At 44.0% G+C, this 19,497-nt stretch overlaps 2 protein-coding genes across 2 annotated transcripts; both read left to right on the top strand.

The window, feature by feature from the left end:
• The first annotated feature begins 1,617 nt into the window (after positions 1-1,617).
• LOC142374495 (microfibril-associated glycoprotein 4-like) lies at positions 1,618-6,263 on the top strand. The gene is made up of 6 exons (XM_075458217.1): positions 1,618-1,623; positions 1,738-1,902; positions 3,647-3,685; positions 5,076-5,172; positions 5,277-5,444; positions 6,010-6,263. Exons 1-6 carry the CDS (start codon positions 1,618-1,620, stop codon positions 6,261-6,263), a joined length of 729 nt encoding a protein of 242 aa, XP_075314332.1.
• Positions 6,264-11,182: 4,919 nt separating this feature from the next.
• Positions 11,183-17,129, top strand: LOC142374496 (microfibril-associated glycoprotein 4-like). Its single transcript, XM_075458218.1, has 7 exons — positions 11,183-11,188; positions 11,303-11,467; positions 11,653-11,691; positions 11,778-11,874; positions 12,442-12,609; positions 14,306-14,308; positions 16,876-17,129. Exons 1-7 carry the CDS (start codon positions 11,183-11,185, stop codon positions 17,127-17,129), a joined length of 732 nt encoding a protein of 243 aa, XP_075314333.1.
• Positions 17,130-19,497: the final 2,368 nt, after the last annotated feature.

A 19,497-nucleotide genomic window follows, 5' to 3' on the forward strand; every position in this document is an offset into this window, starting at 1 on the left:
TTTGAGCAGGAAGCCAGCGAGTCATCAGCCTTTGGGAAAATAAGTTCACTCAGTGTTGTTCAGGGAGAAAGTCAGACTGGTCAGGAATAACCCTCAATCATATATGAAACCCATTTATAACCCATTTATAACTGTTCGGTTGATGTTTGATCTCATCTCCAAACATTTCTGTAATTCTGTACATCAGTAAAGTTTGAACTGTCAGTAGTTTTAATGTTTTGGCTGATTTTTTAAATGTTTGTTGGCAGTCTGCGTTGTTTTTCTACTGTCACACGGTGAGGTCAAGTTTTGTCATTTCCGGTTTTATTTAGAAGAGTAACTCTCCTCTTGTTTCAGGTCTCTTGCCCTTCCTCATGTGTCACCCGTTGGAGCGTCTGCCCTGATTCCTGATTGTGTCCACCTGTGTCCCGTTGCCCTCATGTGTCTTATAGTCTGCGTCTCCCTTTGTCTTGTGCCGGAGTGTTTCGTTGTGTCGATCACCCGAGCCTGCCACAGTCAAAGTAAACCTTGCCTTGCTCGTACGTTTACAAAGCCACGATTCTTTGCCTCCTTGTAAGTGATTTTTTTGTTTGGAAATTTTGTAATCTAGTCTTCAGTTTTCACTGCCATTTTTGATAGCCTCCTTTAGGAGTGACTTTTCATTATAGATAACATTTCAAAGATTTTATTGTTTTTAGGAGTGAATTTAGTTGTTTTTGTTTCTGGTACGAAGTTGTCTTTCCTCCTTAGGGAGTGATTTTTGGTTTATAGTTCTTAGTTAATTGCCCTCCTCTTAGCAGAGTGAGTTTCTGTTGTTTTCTCCTCTTTTATTTATTAAGTTTTATAGAATTTCATTTTCATAGCTGATTATTTCGTCACGTCGTATTGGTGGTTGGAATTATCTAATAAAATCTGCCTAATTGGATTCTCTGCATCTGAGTCCTCTTTCAAGCCCGGGTCTGACATCTACGGAAAGTTAACTAATTGGATTTTTTATTCATGGGCTCGATCTTTATACGATCTTTATTTGACCTCCTCTGCAGGTTTGTTCTGGTTTGTTGAAGATTTATTTTGGATTCCCATGATGCTTTGCACGGGGGTGGGACACTTTCCAAACTTAGAAGTGGGTAAAATGTGATAACCAGGACATTTTTCTGCAGCCTTGGTGGATGTACTCTGTCATTGGTTCAGGCTGATGTGCAGTTCTGAGACCTTCAACATCTGCATTCACAATGAGGAAATAACTTAGCATCTAATCCTGAAATGGCTGACGACCCGTCTATGGAAAACCCCCCCATACTCTGACCGACTGATCCGTGAGTGTTTGAACGCACACAGTCTGTGCTGCTGTCTGGTTGTGATGCAATGTGGGTTTACCCAGCACGGTGACACCAGCTGTAACCAATAACATCAGCCCACAGTGATACTTTCACCCACTGATCTCTGAAGTACTGGTATCTTATTGCTCAATCTGAGATTTTACACCATTTCCGGAGACAAAGATGTTATTTCCAGCTGGAGGTCAGTTTGTCATGATCCACCCTCACTGGAGGCTCAGGGAATCATTAACCTTTGGGATATAAGTACAGCTCAGAGACGTCAGACTGTATATCAGATCACTTCAGCACAGCTCTGACCATGAAGGTGAGTTGATGACTTTAAACATGTGACTGTGAATATTCATCAGTAGTTTTGTATGGTAACAGGTTGAGTCAGCTTCTTCCAGGTGAATTTCTCTGCTTTCCTTCACATTTCCAGCTTAAAGTGCTCAAAGTGCTGTCGGTCCTCCTCCTGGTTCCACTGCTGACCAGCTGCACAGATGTCGTCCTCCCTCTGGACTGCAGCGACATCTATAACAGCGATACCAGCCGACCCAGCGGAGTGTACACCATCTATCCCATCGGAGCCACGTCTGCTGTCCAGGTACCCTGACCCTTACTTCCTGTGATACCAGTCCACTGCTCAGTGTCTAACCCTAACCCTAACAGTGGGAATACTGGTTATTGGTGCCTGAAGTCCAGGTTTGTCACGGCTGGATAAAGGAAATAAGTTAGAACAATAAAACTAACGCTAACTCAGACCAGCAATAATGAGAATAAAACATAACCCTGTTTACTCGTGGGGGGAAATCACATTGTTTAACTACTAAACACATGAATCAAAGTTTTTTATTTCATGTTCTCACAATTCTAATCGTATAACAAAGATGAAAGATGAAAAGAATGAACTGAAACTCTGCCTCCGTCTGTTTGTCTTTGACTCTCTGAGCCCAGCTCTGATCTCTAATGTTGTTTTCTACTGATGACACTTTGTAAAGCTGTAAAAACTGCTCTTTTCTTATAAAGTCTCTGTCAACCTATCTTTGATATAATCAGAGACATTTCCAGGGCTCTCAAGTCTCACGCAATGAGCGTGAAACACACGCATTTCAACAAGTTCACACGCCACACATGCCATTTCTCACGCTAAGAAATGATCAACTTCGTCGCACAGAAATTCTAATGGCCGATACTATAAACGAGTCAATGGCAGGTTACTGTGCGCTGTACAGCTCAGAACTATAGCTCTGGTACAGCTGTCTTGATTTAGCAACCCATCGGCAAATCACAAAATAGAATTTCTCAGCCAATCAGAAAACAGAATTTCTTGTTGCCGGGTGAGGTCTGAAATAGCTTTCAGCTGCAAGCACGCCTGCAGAAGTTGTAGACGAGCTGGAGGTGGAAGAGAACCGTCAGGATCATCAGCAGGTCATATCTTCATTTATTTGAATCTTTTATTAGTTATTACTATAGTTTTCCTACTCTTTGTAAAAGACCAATACCTGCCGATTAAAGTGTTCGTTGGAGTAGTAGGCCTAAATATTCAGCACACACCCTTTGACATGAGCAACTTAATGAAAAATGAAAAATATGTAGGAGTGTAATTAGGCTTTCGTGGTTAATTCTTTTCAAAGGTGACTGGTATGAGCAGATTCCCAATAAGGCTATCTACAATTGCCAAACTGGTATTAGTTCTGCCGCACTGAAATGCTGATGCAGAGAGGGTTTTTTCCATGGTGGGGCTCAATAAAACCAAGACCAGGAACACTTTGTTTCTGAATGGAACTCTGTCATCCATCATGACTGTGAAAATGGCTGACATTGAGCCTCAGTGCTTTAAATGGGAGCCCCCAATATCAGTCATCAAGCATCAAAATCTGCCACAAACACTTACAACAACACTCATAAAAAAAATTTGTTTGTTAAGACTTTGCATACCTAAAACAATTTATTTTAAAATATAGCAGAATTTAGTGTAAAAGTGAAGATTTGTGATTTTGGTATAAATAAAACAATTTCTTTGTTCTTTAGGTAGCTAGTTTATGGCGACGGGATACTGCAAGGGACCCCCCCCCCCAAAAAAAAATGAAAGAAACCCCCCCCCCCCCGCACACACGGCCCGGCCCCTGCCCCGCCCGAATCTCACTCCAAGCAAACTTGAAAACTTGAGAGCCCTGCATTTCACACACATGATGGAACTGGCTCATGGATGATGGGGTCGGTATGGGCCCAACAGGAGGTTAATCAGGCTCCAGATGCATCTGTTCGCTGCGTCTGATAAAACAGAAACAAACAGTAGAGTTACAGGTTTAACTAACTTTTACTAACGTGTGTGTGTGTTTGTACAGGTTTACTGTGACATGGACTCACTGGAAGGAAGGTGGACGGTGAGTGTTTAAATGTGTCAGTTTTAGGTTCTGTAACTTCAGTTCGGGCCCGTTATTACCACTATGTGTTTATCAGGCTGTTATTTACATGGTATTTCCTCGTTATTACCTCTTAATTTCCATGTGGTTAATGTTTTGTGATGGCTTGAATTCTTTGAGGGCTTCATTAATGAAATTTACCTGCCATCTCCCCTGGTCCTTTACCTGCCATCTCCCCTGGTCCTTTACCTGCCATCTCCCCTGGTCCTTTACCTGCCATCTCCCCTGGTCCTTTACCTGCCATCTCCCCTGGTCCTTTACCTGCCATCTCCTCTGGTCATTTACCTGCCATCTCCTCTGGTCCTTTACCTGCCATCTCCCCCTGTCCTTTACCTGCCATCTCCTTGGTCCTTTACCTGCCACCTCCCTTGGTCCTTTACCTGCCACCTCCCCTGGTCCGTTACCTGCCATCTCCTTGGTCCTTTACCTGCCATCTCCCCTGGTCCTTTACCTGCCACCTCCCCTGGTCCGTTACCTGCCATCTCCTTGGTCCTTTACCTGCCATCTCCCCTGGTCCTTTACCTGCCACCTCCCCTGGTCCGTTACCTGCCACCTCCCCTGGTCCGTTACCTGCCATCTCCTTGGTCCTTTACCTGCCATCTCCCCTGGTCCTTTACCTGCCACCTCCCCTGGTCCGTTACCTGCCATCTCCCCATGTCCTTTACCTGCCATCTCCCCATGTCCTTTACCTGCCATCTCCTCTGGTCCTCTACCTGCCATCTCCCCCGGTTCTCTACCTGCCATCAGCCCCACATCGTCACTGATGGTGGACATGTGCTGGTTTCCTTCAGCCGGTCATCTTTCTATGTTTCATTGCACCAAACTACAGTTCCAGCATCGTCTCCTTGGCGATTCATCTCTGAGTCTCACTTCCATCCAACCATCCACGGTCCATGGCTGCTTCTCTTCAGCTGCTGTGAGCTGCTCTTCTTCTCTTCAGGTGTTTCTGATGCTTTACTGTGGCTTCTCTGGATGGAAATCCCATCTCCTTCAGCTGGTTCCTTACAGTTCTCTCACAAACATCGCACCTGGATCATTTCATCACTACTAAAACTCTTTCAGTGTTTACAGTAAACGGTTGAATATTCCTCAACTTTTAAGAGATTCTGTGCAACATCCTGATGTGAGTCTCTCAGCTGAGTAGAGATTGAAACGTAAATGTCACAATTAAGGAAAAAATATGATATCATAATCAATGTAATTAATTCATATTAGTATTTAATGAATCTGGGCCCAGATTCCTGCACAACTGAGACCTGCAGCGGTTCAGAGTCGTAACACAACCAGCTGATTTCTGAATGCGACAAACCTCGTTGTGGAAACGTGAGCTGTCAGATATCTGCCCCCTCAGGTGTTCCAGAGGAGGATGGATGCCTCGGTGAACTTCTACAGGCCCTGGGATCAGTACAAGACGGGCTTTGGGAACGCTGTTGGGGAGTACTGGCTCGGTGAGACACGACTCCAGTTCATAAAGAACCAACATCACACTCTGACGTGACTTCAGGATGAGGAAGCAGAGAGCTCTGAGACATCAGTTTCTGTATGTTTTCAGGTCTGGAGAGTCTCTTCCACCTCACTCAGAGGAAAAAGTACGAGCTGCTGGTGGACATGGAGGACTTCGAGGGAAACAAGGTGTTTGCTCGTTACTCCTCGTTTTCCATCGACTCAGAATCTGACGGATACAGACTGCAGGTGTCTGGATTCACTGATGGAGGAGCAGGTGGGTAACAGATCAGAAACATGCAGGACCTGAGCCAGACAACCCCCAGAAAGGTAAAGGAAGAGAAAAGGGGCAGAAAAAAAACTATGCGGTGACACAAAGTTGGTAATCTGCAGTTTAAAATGAAGAAAAATGAGAGAGGAGATGTTAGAGGGGAGGAGCTGTCTTACTTAAGTTACTTTAATCAATATCTACTGCATCAGCATAGCAATGGAACTTTATGCCATGCTGTCTGATAATGTTACCTAATAAAAGCATGTATAAAGTGAAGAGAATGGGTCTAAGCACAGAACCCTGAGGAACTCCATGACTTACTCTGGTGTGTGAGGAAGATTCTTCATTTACAAGAACAAACTGAAATCTATCAGATAAATAGGACTTAAACCAAACTAATGCAGCTCCTTTAATCCCAATAACATGTTCAAGTCTCTGTAACAGAATGCTGAACAGAATTAAGAACAGTGTGCTGGGTTTTCCTCAGTCTGTGCTTCAGAGAATGTGAGGGGATAGTTTCACTAGTTTGTCCAACTCAAACATTCCCTTCTTATATTTCCTGTTTCTACAGGAGATGGTCTGCTTCGTCACAACGGAATGAAATTCTCCACCTTCGACAAAGACCAGGACATCTGGTCTGGAAACTGTGCCAAGTCATTCCTGGGGGGATGGTGGTATGACCAGTGTCACTCTGCAAACCCCAACGGAGTTTACCGCTGGGGGGCTGATGGTACCCTCTATGCTGTTGGAGTGGAGTGGAAACTCTGGAAGGAGCATGACTATTCCCTGAAGGCCATCAGCATGAAGATCCGTGCTGTTCAGTAAAACAAACTCACAGAGGAAGCTCACAGGTTGTCTTCTCGTGTATCAAACATATTGGAGGGATTAAAATATGAATCAGTGTCAGATTATGACTGTGAGTGTGAACAGCTGCTGGCTGTATTCACCTCTGGGTTGAGTTATCGATCCTCCAGCAGTCCTGAAAGTGATCATGAGGGCAGAAACACACACTTTCCTCTCTCTATAACTCTGTTATGTCAGTGAAGGAAGAAAAGTCCTATTTATCTTGTCTGAAAACAAAAAGGCTTCCAGATAACATCCAAATGAAATGGATAATGTGGGTAAACTGCACCTCAACGTGATACCAACCATACTTTTTTATGGTAATGATAAATGTATGTTCCAAACACTCAACATTGTGTTTAATTAACAATAAACTAAGTTGCAATACACACAATAATTTATTACAAACAATAAATTAAGTTAACAATAAACTTTGAATTTTCTCTTGTCTGAAGTGCATTTCTTTCATCTTTGAGCTGGTTTCCACAGAGCATGGCGGTGGTTCACGGTCAGCAGCAGGCTCTGACCTCAGTGTGGACGTTCTCTCTGTATCTGAGTGGCTTCAGTTCACTCTGTATCTGAGTGGCTTCAGTTCGCTCTGTATCTGAGTGGTTTCAGTCTTTAAACGTGACAAACAGACACTTTTAAAAGTCAAACCTGAGCTTTTAGACAGCAGCCAATAAATGAAAGGTATTCTTCTCCCACTTTCCTCATATCAGAGGCGTCTTCGGTCCACACAGTCCACCTTCGTCTGCAGACAGCAAACAAACTGTGTGTTTACCCTGATGCTTGCCTGACAGGATGATCTGTGATCTGGAGCCAGTAGATCAGACCGGCAGCAGCAACACGGAGAAACGATGTCAGAGGAAGTTCCCAGAACTGAGAGCAAACAGAGGCCAACCCAGTGGTGGTACAGATCAGAAGTGTTGTGGAGATTCTTCTGAACACTGTGAACTTCTGGAGGGACGCTGGGCCCACGACCTCGTTGTTTTTCAGTTGCAAGTATTTATATTTTCACAGAATCAGCAGAAACACGTGTCACCAAAGCAGCAAAGAATCCCGAACAGTAGATTCCTGGGCCCTCATTTATCATTAGTGCGTAGAATCCCTTCTAAATCCTGTCGTATGAGTGAAATTTAGAATGTGCCCAAGTACAAAAAAATCGGCATTCATCAAACGTTCTTAGACAGGTCGTACGCACACTGGTAGGTAATCTGCAATGATAAATACCACACTCCCAGTTCACCTTGCGCGGGCACGAGCAGACTAATTTGCATCATGGAACGCCCCCAAGTAACCATATATGGCACCAACATTCCCTTTAAAAGCCACCGGAACTTGCTTGCTTGCGCTTGACTCAGAGCACGGATCTCGAAAACACATGAGAAGCAATACAGAATCATACGCGGCGGACAGCACAGCTTTATGCCAATTACGCACACAGGCTCCACACCTCCACACACGCATCGCGTCTGCAATCATAACTCATTAGGGAAAATCACATTTTGCCAATATTTTAGAGACCCCCCAACATTTCCCAAATCATGTTTTCGGGGGTCTCGTGTCAGTTTCAGGGGGTCTCGGATCCCCCGAGTCCCCCCGTAGTTCGAACACTGAATATAACCAATGTTGCAAACATGCTGCGCGACACTCACCAATAAGCCATCTTCAACAGCTCCTTCTTGTAAACGAAGGCCGACGGAGCTGTTCTGCAAAATAAAGGAATCGTGCGTCCCCCCTGGCCATCGGGCAACGACATTGAGAAGCAGCATATCACTGTCGCATATAAGCTGTACATTAATGGAGTGCTTCCCCTTCCTATTCACGAGGTTGTATTCGTGCTGTGATGGTGCTTTTAGTGCGACGTGAGTGCAGTCTATTGCTCCTATGACGTTGGGGAACTGCGCGATACCATAAAACCCTCGCTTAATGCTGCCTGGCGTCCCCATAAGGGAATCGAATGCAAGTCGGGGCCAAAGAAATAATCGCATCCAACACTGTGGGCAGAATTCGGCTCATGGACGGCTGAGAAATGCCGCATCGATCTCCTACCTCGCGCTGAAACGTACCTGTAGCCAAAAAGCCCAGAGTGGACAGCACCTGTATATGCACAGGTATGGCTTGCGTGCGCTTAGTTTCTCGCTCGAGAAATGGCCCCAATTCACGGCAGAGGTCGAGCAATATATGTTTTGGAAATCTGAACCTGCTTAGAAGCCACTCACTACTTTCTGCCAATAAATCTGCACGCTCCCTAAACACCCGCTCCCTCCGTAGCGCACGGTTTTCCAGATCCTCAAGCAATGCAAGATGGGCCATGTTGCGTTCTGAATGGCATGTCCTACGTGTGCCTTTTATACCCATATCAATTAAACTAGGCTGATTATTGTCAGGTCTTCTGGTGAAACAATTATTGTTACACTCTGAATGAAATGCAATGAATGCCAGGTAGGTCTAATGCACCGTGCTTTGGAATTGCATAGGCTATGCGGACCCAAATTCCGTCAGACATACTGTAATGCAACAATTGAATGAACATTGTAATATTCCCCTGTGCAGCGATCAACACCATTTGCAGTTTCGTAATTCTACCACTAGGCAATGTGCGTAAGCATGGTCAAAGCTGTGCGTAGATTTAGGCACATTTCTAAGTTCAAGTACATGTTCATAGATCCCACACTTTGCTCAGGAATCATCGCACGCACGCTTTACGCACAGATCTGTTCCTAAGAACGCTTGATAAATGAGGGCCCTGGACTTTGCATCCCAGCTGAGTGTATGTGGCCAAAAACACGCTTCATCTGGTTCTTCCACGTGACAAACATCCTGTTATTTACCCGACCAGAGAGCAGCGCTCCTTAGGGGGCAGCAGGAAGTCAGCATTACATTTACTATGTTATTTTATTAGTTTTAGAACTTTGAAGCTTTGGTGAAAATTTTTCATTTTGAGACGTTTTGTCATGAAAGTCCCACTTTGCCACAACATGGAGTCAAATACCAAATCTTTAGCCAATCTTTTGTCTCAGTTAGGCCTCTAAGCTATGGGACTAAAACCTCATGTAGCTGGTTTTGGGTTTAAGCCTTTTCACAGATTCTTACTGCAACTTGCTGCCTCCTTTTACATCTTCACTTCCTCCCTTGTTGAAATATCAGTTCTGATTTTCTGTGATTCTGCCATCATATTGCTGCGGAAGCCTTGGTATGTATTATGAAATGTTGATAAATGTGCATGTCACAGCCTCTGAACATGTATGAAAGGCCAATAAGTGGAAACTAATACATGTTATTTTGAGCAGGAAGCCAGCGAGTCATCAACCTTTGGGAAAATAAGTTCACTCAGTGTTGTTCAGGGAGAAAGTCAGACTGGTCAGGAATAACCCTCAATCATATATGAAACCCATTTATAACCCATTTATAACCGTTCGGTTGATGTTTGATCTCATCTCCAAACATTTCTGTAATTCTGTACATCAGTAAAGTTTGAACTGTCAGTAGTTTTAATGTTTTGGCTGATTTTTTAAATGTTTGTTGGCAGTCTGCGTTGTTTTTCTACTGTCACACGGTGAGGTCAAGTTTTGTCATTTCCGGTTTTATTTAGAAGAGTAACTCTCCTCTTGTTTCAGGTCTCTTGCCCTTCCTCATGTGTCACCCGTTGGAGCGTCTGCCCTGATTCCTGATTGTGTCCACCTGTGTCCCGTTGCCCTCATGTGTCTTATAGTCTGCGTCTCCCTTTGTCTTGTGCCGGAGTGTTTCGTTCTGTCGTTCACCCGAGCCTGCCACAGTCAAAGTAAACCTTGCCTTGCTCGTACGTTTACAAAGCCACGATTCTTTGCCTCCTTGTGAGTGATTTTTTTGTTTGGAAATTTTGTAATCTAGTCTTCAGTTTTCACAGCCATTTTTGATAGCCTCCTTTAGGAGTGACTTTTCATTATAGATAACATTTCAAAGATTTTATTGTTTTTAGGAGTGAATTTAGTTGTTTTTGTTTCTGGTACGAAGTTGTCTTTCCTCCTTAGGGAGTGATTTTTGGTTTATAGTTCTTAGTTAATTGCCCTCCTCTTAGCAGAGTGAGCTTCTGTTGTTTTCTCCTCTTTTATTTATTAAGTTTTATAGAATTTCATTTTCATAGCTGATTATTTCGTCACGTCGTATTGGTGGTTGGAATTATCTAATAAAATCTGCCTAATTGGATTCTCTGCATCTGAGTCCTCTTTCAAGCCCGGGTCTGACATCTACGGAAAGTTAACTAATTGGATTTTTTATTCATGGGCTCGATCTTTATACGATCTTTATTTGACCTCCTCTGCAGGTTTGTTCTGGTTTGTTGAAGATTTATTTTGGATTCCCATGATGCTTTGCACGGGGGTGGGACACTTTCCAAACTTAGAAGTGGGTAAAATGTGATAACCAGGACATTTTTCTGCAGCCTTGGTGGATGTACTCTGTCATTGGTTCAGGCTGATCTGCAGTTCTGAGACCTTCAACATCTGCATTCACAATGAGGAAATAACTTAGCATCTAATCCTGAAATGGCTGACGACCCGTCTATGGAAAACCCCCCCATACTCTGACCGACTGATCCGTGAGTGTTTGAACGCACACAGTCTGTGCTGCTGTCTGGTTGTGATGCAATGTGGGTTTACCCAGCACGGTGACACCAGCTGTAACCAATAACATCAGCCCACAGTGATACTTTCACCCACTGATCTCTGAAGTACTGGTATCTTATTGCTCAATCTGAGATTTTACACCATTTCCGGAGACAAAGATGTTATTTCCAGCTGGAGGTCAGTTTGTCATGATCCGCCCTCACTGGAGGCTCAGGGAATCATTAACCTTTGGGATATAAGTACAGCTCAGAGACGTCAGACTGTATATCAGATCACTTCAGCACAGCTCTGACCATGAAGGTGAGTTGATGACTTTAAACATGTGACTGTGAATATTCATCAGTAGTTTTGTATGATAACAGGTTTAGTCAGCTTCTTCCAGGTGAATTTCTCTGCTTTCCTTCACATTTCCAGCTTAAAGTGCTCAAAGTGCTGTCGGTCCTCCTCCTGGTTCCACTGCTGACCAGCTGTGCGCCTCTCGTCCTCCCTCTGGACTGCAGCGACATCTATGACAGCGATACCAGCCGACCCAGCGGAGTGTACACCATCTATCCCATCGGAGCCACGTCTGCTGTCCAGGTACCCTGACCCTTACTTCCTGTGATACCAGTCCACTGCTCAGTGTCTAACACTAACCCTGACCCTTATTTCCTGTGATACCAGTCCACTGCTCAGTGTCTAACACTAACCCTGACCCTTACTTCCTGTGATACCAGTCCACTGCTCAGTGTCTAACCCTAACAGTGGAAATTCTGTGTGTGCAGGTGTTCTGTGATGTTGACACATTAGAAGGACAGTGGACGGTGAGCATTTGAACTTGTTAACAAAACATGAGCTGTCAGATTTCTGCCGTGTTCAGCTGGTTAACCACCTTCACGCCCCCCCTCAGGTGTTCCAGAGGAGGATGGACGGCTCGGTGAACTTCTACAGGCCCTGGGATCAGTACAAGACGGGCTTTGGGAACGCTGCTGGGGAGTACTGGCTCGGTGAGACATGACTCCAGTTCATAAAGAACCAACATCACACTCTTATGGATCATGGACATTGATCTACCCAAAGCTTTCCATACAGAGGATCGTGATCGGATCACTGAAGCTTCTCAGTGTTGGGCTCTCAGGCCGTACTGCTTTAAAAACTACCTGCCAGGCAGATCTGAAAAGGAAAAGTTTCCATTTCTGAGCTTCTTTATGTGACTGAAGGTGTTCCACAAGGTTTGGTCCTGGGACCACTGCTAATCATTTCTAACACCAATACTCAAGATCAAAATGTTTGAATGCAGATTTACATATTTTCATTGATTCTTTCTGACTTCTCATTTCATCACTTGAGATATTTACCTTTTGATTTCATGACGGATTCATATTTAATCTGATGCTAACTTTGTACAATCATTTTGTATTTGTCAAATCTCTGAAATGTGTTGGAGCTGTGCTGACCAGGAGACCAGCAGGAGACTCCTTTCAGTTCATCTTTTCACATAAAGATAATAATGATGATGCTGGCAGGATGAGGAAGCAGAGAGCTCTGAGACATCAGTTTCTGTATGTTTTCAGGTCTGGAGATTCTCTTCCACCTCACTCAGAGGAAAAAGTACGAGCTGCTGGTGGACATGGAGGACTTCGAGGGAAACAAGGTGTTTGCTCGTTACTCCTCGTTTTCCATCGACTCAGAATCTGACGGATACAGACTGCAGGTGTCTGGATTCACTGATGGAGGAGCAGGTGGGTAACAGATCAACAAGAAGGCCCACAGCCAGAGATGCCTCCATATGGTGGAGAGAGAGAAAAAAAAATAGAAATGAATTAAGGGAGACAGAGTAGAAGCTCAGACACATCGACAGGACAGAAAAAGACTAAACACAAATCAGGTTCTACAGATACTCCTAAAGCTGCTGTACTTGATAATACATCCCTGATAATAGTGGGAAGGATTCCATGAATTTTCTCTCTGATAGAAACAATTTAATTGGATAAAAAGGGCGTTTTATACCTGTGTGTCAGCCCCTTAATGCAGCAACGTTTCACCAGCTGCCACCGTTTATTAGCATACCGGGTCAGTTACCCTGCCTTCAGTCTGCAGTTACCCTGCCTTCAGTTTGCAGTTACCCTGCCTTCAGTCTGCAGTTACCCTGCCTTCAGTCCGCAGTTACCCTGCCTTCAGTCTGCAGTTACCCTGCCTTCAGTCTGCAGTTACCCTGCCTTCAGTCCGCAGTTACCCTGCCTTCAGTTTGCAGTTACCCGGCCTTCAGTCTGCAGTTACCCTGCCTTCAGTTTGCAGTTACCCGGCCTTCAGTCTGCAGTTACCCTGCCTTCAGTTTGCAGTTACCTTTGCAGTTACCCTGCCTTCAGTCCGCAGTTACCCTGCCTTCAGTCCGCAGTTACCCTGCCTTCAGTCTGCAGTTACCCTGCCTTCAGTCTGCAGTTACCTTTGCAGTTACCCTGCCTTCAGTCTGCAGTTACCCTGCCTTCAGTCTGCAGTTACCTTTGCAGTTACCCTGCCTTCAGTCCGCAGTTACCCTGCCTTCAGTCTGCAGTTACCCTGCCTTCAGTCTGCAGTTACCTTTGCAGTTACCCTGCCTTCAGTCTGCAGTTACCCTGCCTTCAGTCTGCAGTTACCTTTGCAGTTACCCTGCCTTCAGTCCGCAGTTACCCTGCCTTCAGTCCGCAGTTACCCTGCCTTCAGTCCGCAGTTACCCTGCCTTCAGTCTGCAGTTACCCTGCCTTCAGTTTGCAGTTACCCTGCCTTCAGTTTGCAGTTACCCTGCCTTCAGTTTGCAGTTACCCTGCCTTCAGTCTGCAGTTACCCTGCCTTCAGTCTGCAGTTACCCTGCCTTCAGTCTGCAGTTACCTTTGCAGTTACCCTGCCTTCAGTCCGCAGTTACCCTGCCTTCAGTCCGCAGTTACCCTGCCTTCAGTCCGCAGTTACCCTGCCTTCAGTCCGCAGTTACCCTGCCTTCAGTTTGCAGTTACCCTGCCTTCAGTCCGCAGTTACCCTGCCTTCAGTCTGCAGTTACCCTGCCTTCAGTCCGCAGTTACCCTGCCTTCAGTTTGCAGTTACCCTGCCTTCAGTTTGCAGTTACCCTGCCTTCAGTTTGCAGTTACCCTGCCTTCACTCCACAGTTACCCTGCCTTCAGTTTGCAGTTACCCTGCCTTCAGTTTGCAGTTACCCTGCCTTCACTCCACAGTTACCCTGATACCCTGACTCATACGTCTCATTGAAGGCTCTAAAAAGAATGAATGGGAAAATGTTTCTGTTGCCATATCTGAAACACTGAAATCAAAGGCGCCAGGGAGAGCTGGAGTGTTTGACCTGTGAACTGCAGAAGTGATCAGGCAGTAAATGAGACGTATGTCAGGAAATACTTCACTCTCCAAGCTGTGGAGCACTCTAACACACCGTGTACTTAAAACTTTGAGGAGGTGAACATCAGTTCCAGCGTAGGTGTGGGGGGTGTTGTATTAATGTTCTGCCACAGATTCACCTCATCCGGAAAACATGGCTCAGCAGAGCTGGGACTCTTAGGCCATAAATATGCTTACTTTTCACGACAGATACATGTGGTTACCACGGTTACCTCTCATATGTTTGGGACATCAGTGCATGTCCTCAGAAATGACTGCTACGCCTTCACACGGTGACCAGTAGGGGGCGGTGCAGAGATGGGACTCGAGTCGCTGTTTTGATGACTTGTGACTTGACTTGACAAAAAATAAAAGACTTGAGACTCGACTCTGACTTGGAAGTTAAAGACTCGGCACTTGACTTGAGACACGATGACTTGAGTGTTAAGCATTGAGCATAACTTCTAACTTTGTTCGTCATTTGAAGATCCATTCTGACCAGTAAGTGCTTGTCAAATTAGCTAATATTATCCTGTTAGCCTAGTCGGTAGTTAGCTAACGTTAGCTTAATATGATACGGGGTGGACAGGTTGGACACATTGGCCAATGATGTTTACTGACAGTTACTTATATCTTGTCTTTTCACTTTATTAAGATCAGATTCTGCAGGTAAAATTGCAATAAGGTGACTTGACTTGACTTGCCCAAGAAAAAATGACTTGAGACTTGAAAGCTAAGACTTGAGACTTACTTACATGTGTGACTTGGTCCCATCTCTGGGGCAGTGTAAGGCCAACTTTGACTGGATGGAAGATCAAAGGATCGGCAACGGTAAAAATGTTGGGAAGTTTTGAAGACAAGCTTGGAGAAAAGTGTGCAATTACCCTTTGCCACCGCAGCGACTAACGCCCTGGTCAACATAGCTAGTGGGTGATAAGACTGATTTTGAAAACATCCGTGCATGAAGGAAAACGGAGTGAGGATGACGATGATGTCTGAGTCATCTGATGTGCCCCCCGATGGCGTAGTTGGTAACAATAGTAGGTAACAATTACCCCCACAACGTAGCAAGTAGTTCAGGTGCAAAATAATGCATTTATTTTTATTTTTTTTAATTGTATTTTTATTTAGAATGGACATGAGAATACATCTGCATGACTTCACTAGTCAAGTTAAACACATATGTCATTCCAGTTCTTCTTGTTTTAAATCCAGAACACCATTCATCAGGGCACATGAGTCCATGGAGCGTACAGTCTCAAATCGCGGGTCAGACTTTCATTTTCCCTGCAGAACCCATTCTCCTATGAAACCATAGAGACCTGCACAGGAGTAGCATCGGTGGAAACACAGTTAACCGTTTAAAGCCCGTGTCGATAAATTGCCCAAGATAAGTAGAGCCAGAGGAGGCTCACAAGTTCACTTATAGAGAATTCTGATATAACTTAATGGAAGGAAGAACAGTTACAAAACTATGTACAAAAAACATGGGGGAGGGGTTCCCTGCTGCTGCTGTCTTAGAGATAAACATCGATAATCAGTCACAGTAAAACGAGTAAATTACAAAGCAGTATTACCAGTGATATCAAATGAAGTCTGCTCTCGTGGGGGCTATGAATGAAATCCAGTTGTTCCAGATTTGATCAAATTTGTGCTTTTGAGTCTTATTTGGTAGGTCAATTTTTCCATCCTAAATATCTCCAGAGTAATTCCAAACCAGTCATCTAAGGTAGGCTGAGTCGGGCTTAACCATCTTCTTGTGATTGTTTTGCTTACTTGCCACCAAGAGTATTCGTAGCAGCTTTATCTCTCTCCTACATTTCAAAAAAGGAACGTGACCCAGGTATAGGGCATCAAAACTCAGGGGTATTTGAATGTTAAAGACTGTGCTTAAAGAAGACTTTTACCTTGGGACAATCCCAGAATATGTGGTAGTGGTTGGCAGCAGTCGAGCCACACGGCCTCCAACATGGCATAGATACACCTTTTATATCTCTCCTGATACGGTGTCTTGAAATATCTAATAATATTCTTCCAGCAATGCTCTCTCCAATCCATGGAGCTGGATGTTGTCCACTGGAAGGAGCATTTATTAAAGTTGTGAAAGTTACTGGAAAAAATGCCCCTCCAAAAATAAGTAAAAAAACAACAAATACAAGACGTTTTTGCTTGAAATAAGCAAAAAAATCTGCCAATGGAACTAGTGAAAATCGGCTTGTCAAGATTTCTTGAAATAAAATGTGATATTTAGGGGTTTTGAGTTAAAAGTGATGTTGAAATTAGCTTAAAAACCTCTTCAAATGAAAAAAAAAGCTGTGAAATATGACTCAAAACCAGATGTTTTCAAGACTTTTTCACTTAAGAAGATATTCCAGATGTATTATATTAAAACAAGTCCCTATATCTGGCTGAAATGGTACTTGTTAGGCAGTTGTGTCTTATATCAAGTGTAATGAGATACTCAATGAGACAAATATACTTGGTAAGATTTAGATTTTTTCCAGTGTAGTTACTGATACTGAAAACCTTGGACAGGACTCAGTTTCAGAGGATCAGAATGTGGCAGTAAGGTGTCGTTAAATAAATGTTTAGATAACTATGAATAGTTTTATCAATGTCCTGATCATTCTGTTCACTTTCTGCAGGAGACTCTCTGAGTGGTCACAGTGGACAGAAATTCTCCACTTTGGACAAAGACCAGGACATCTGGGAGACAAACTGTGCCCGGTCATTTCTGGGGGCATTCTGGTATGGGAAGTGTCACTCTGCAAACCCCAACGGGATTTATCGTTGGGGCGCTGATGGTACCCTCTATGCTGTCGGAGTGAGTTGGTCCAGCTGGAAGGGCTATGGCTACTCCCTGAAGACCATCAGCATGAAGATCCGTCCGGTGCAGTAAATCTGCAGAACAAACCAACAGAAGAACATCACATCTCTATCTTTTTAAGATATTCAGATTGAACATTTACATTTTGAATGACCAATGCTGTTTTTTTTATCAGTTATTCCAACTAGAAATGTGGTTATTTACCCAAATAACACACCCCGGGTAACCAAGGAACTAAGGCTACGTGCCCACGACAACGGTAACGACAGATAAACGCAGAACATTTCGACAGATGTGCCTATCTTGCACACGGCGACGGCGTTTTCAAAACGGAGAAAACGCAAACGCCCTCCAGAGTGGAGATCTTGAAAACGATCCAACCTCTCGTCGCCGTAGGAACAGTTCAAAAGGCAGAAGTGCGTTTTTTGCACACGTTAAGTGGGTAGTTCTCCATGAACGACTCCCATATCTCACTATATTTATTTTGGACACTCTCCCAATCCACATTATCCACTGCCTGCCTGGCTTTGTAGTTCAGTGTCGTGTTCAGGAGCAACTGGACCTCATCTGTCCAAACAAAGTTTGAAGGCGTACTGTTGTTGCCGCCGCGCTTAGCCATTTTATTCCAACTGACGCGGAGGAAGTAGCCACAAAACAAGCATTTCTCATATTTATTAATATATAACTCATATACCAAAGGTATTGTTGCTACTGCCACCTACGTCCGGGGCGTGCATACTACATAGGCAAACTGCGAGTTTTATGAGTTTTATACGTTTTCCCTGTTCCCATGGATAGACAGATATCCACCCCAAGACGCTCGTGAGAACGCAGATAAATTGTGGAGGAAAAAAACAGACTTCTGCGTTTATGCTTCAGAGCGTTGTCGTGGGCACGTAGCCTAAGACCAAAAGAAGCTGTTATCTTCTTCTTCCACAGGCCTCTGTGAACGACAAAGCGTTTTAAATAGCAATGTCAGGGTTTGTCCCGCTAAAGTTTGTTCATTTAGCTGAACTGTGATCCAAAGGGCAGAAGAAGCACATGTCAAACTGAGCATGTTCTTTCTAAGAACCGTGTGGTTATGACCTCTGACTGGTGTGACGTGCGCCAACATGGAGAACAAATCCCTGTGCAAGCTTATTTATTCCTGCTGTCAGACATCTGAATTTTCTATCTATATTATCCTGTTTAAGTTAGTGGAGCGTTATTGTTGTCAATGTTGGGTTTTTAATGTTTGTTCTATTTTTCTTTATTTCTATATGGATGGATTAGATTGTACACATTAAAGGCCTTTTGGAGTCTGAATCTGAACAGAATTCACATGTTGAATGTGGGTTCCATCAGCTGCTGTTTTTTAAGTCGAACCAATTGGTTTCAACGGGTTTGTTGGAGTTCTGATTCTCTGTTGTATGCTGACAATAAATGGGAAGCAAACATGAGACTTTATCACATTTACACCATCAGGACTCCCTGTATTCACACTTCTTTGTGTTTTCCTTAAACACACAGCAGACAGTTTACAGTCTGATCTCTAAAGGTGTTTAAACCTCTTTAGTCTTCAATCCCCCGTGCTGAGGAGAGAGTGGAAAGAAAAAAACTTCCTCTTTCCTCTCCCATTTGCCCCATAAGTCCTGAACTGTGCTGACTCAGCAGAATCCCATCCACTGAAGGTATCACTCCCAACCTAAAACAACATCATCGGCCACATCGATGTTAAAGGGATAGTTCGCCTCTTATGACATCCCATATCAGCAGCATCATTTATGAACATCTTCTTACCCCCTGCTGCGTCCTGTGAGCAGAGTTCCAGCCTCGTTTTGGTGTTGATGAAGGTAGTCCGGCTAGTTGGCTGGGGTTTAAAAAATTTGTGGATAAATCAGCTGAACAAGCCTCTCAGATGCAAGCAGTACATGTTAACATTTGATTATCTCAACTCAACTCAACTTTATTTATATAGCCTGTGGCTGAAACAAAGTGCTGTACAACACAAAATACAAGGCATAAAACACGAGAACAATGCAAAAACAACAATAAACAACAACAATATTAAAATAATAAAAACAATAACAGAAACAGAGTCTCATGCTGAGTTAAAAGCCAGGGAATAAAAATGGGTTTTAAGACGAGTTTTAAAAATGGGCAGTGAAGGGGCTTGTCTGATATAAAATGGGAGGTCGTTCCACAATTTTGGACCGGCAGCGGAAAAGGCTCCGTCTCCTCTGAGGGTCAGAGGGGAAGACATTTGGATGAAATACGGTACTGTGAAACACAAGGTAGTTACACTTAGTGAGGATGTAATAAGTAGGGCAAGATACAGAGACGAGGTGGTGATAACCTGGCTAAGATTAAGTCCCGATCATTTAAATAAGACAAAGTATGTGACAGAGAGCATCAGTCTGGACTTTGTGAATATTGTTGTCAACAGCTGAACATCATGAGC

This window comes from Odontesthes bonariensis, chromosome 23 (assembly GCF_027942865.1).
Source record: "Odontesthes bonariensis isolate fOdoBon6 chromosome 23, fOdoBon6.hap1, whole genome shotgun sequence".
Lineage (NCBI taxonomy): Eukaryota > Metazoa > Chordata > Actinopteri > Atheriniformes > Atherinopsidae > Odontesthes > Odontesthes bonariensis.

Bases quoted from the DNA above. Each gene is read 5' to 3' on its own strand.
- LOC142374495 (XM_075458217.1), top strand. The intron at 1,903-3,646 runs GTACCCTGACCC...GTGTTTGTACAG, and splicing joins GAGCCACGTCTGCTGTCCAG to GTTTACTGTGACATGGACTC. The intron at 3,686-5,075 runs GTGAGTGTTTAA...CTGCCCCCTCAG, and splicing joins CACTGGAAGGAAGGTGGACG to GTGTTCCAGAGGAGGATGGA.
- LOC142374496 (XM_075458218.1), top strand. The intron at 11,468-11,652 runs GTACCCTGACCC...CTGTGTGTGCAG, and splicing joins GAGCCACGTCTGCTGTCCAG to GTGTTCTGTGATGTTGACAC. The intron at 11,692-11,777 runs GTGAGCATTTGA...GCCCCCCCTCAG, and splicing joins CATTAGAAGGACAGTGGACG to GTGTTCCAGAGGAGGATGGA.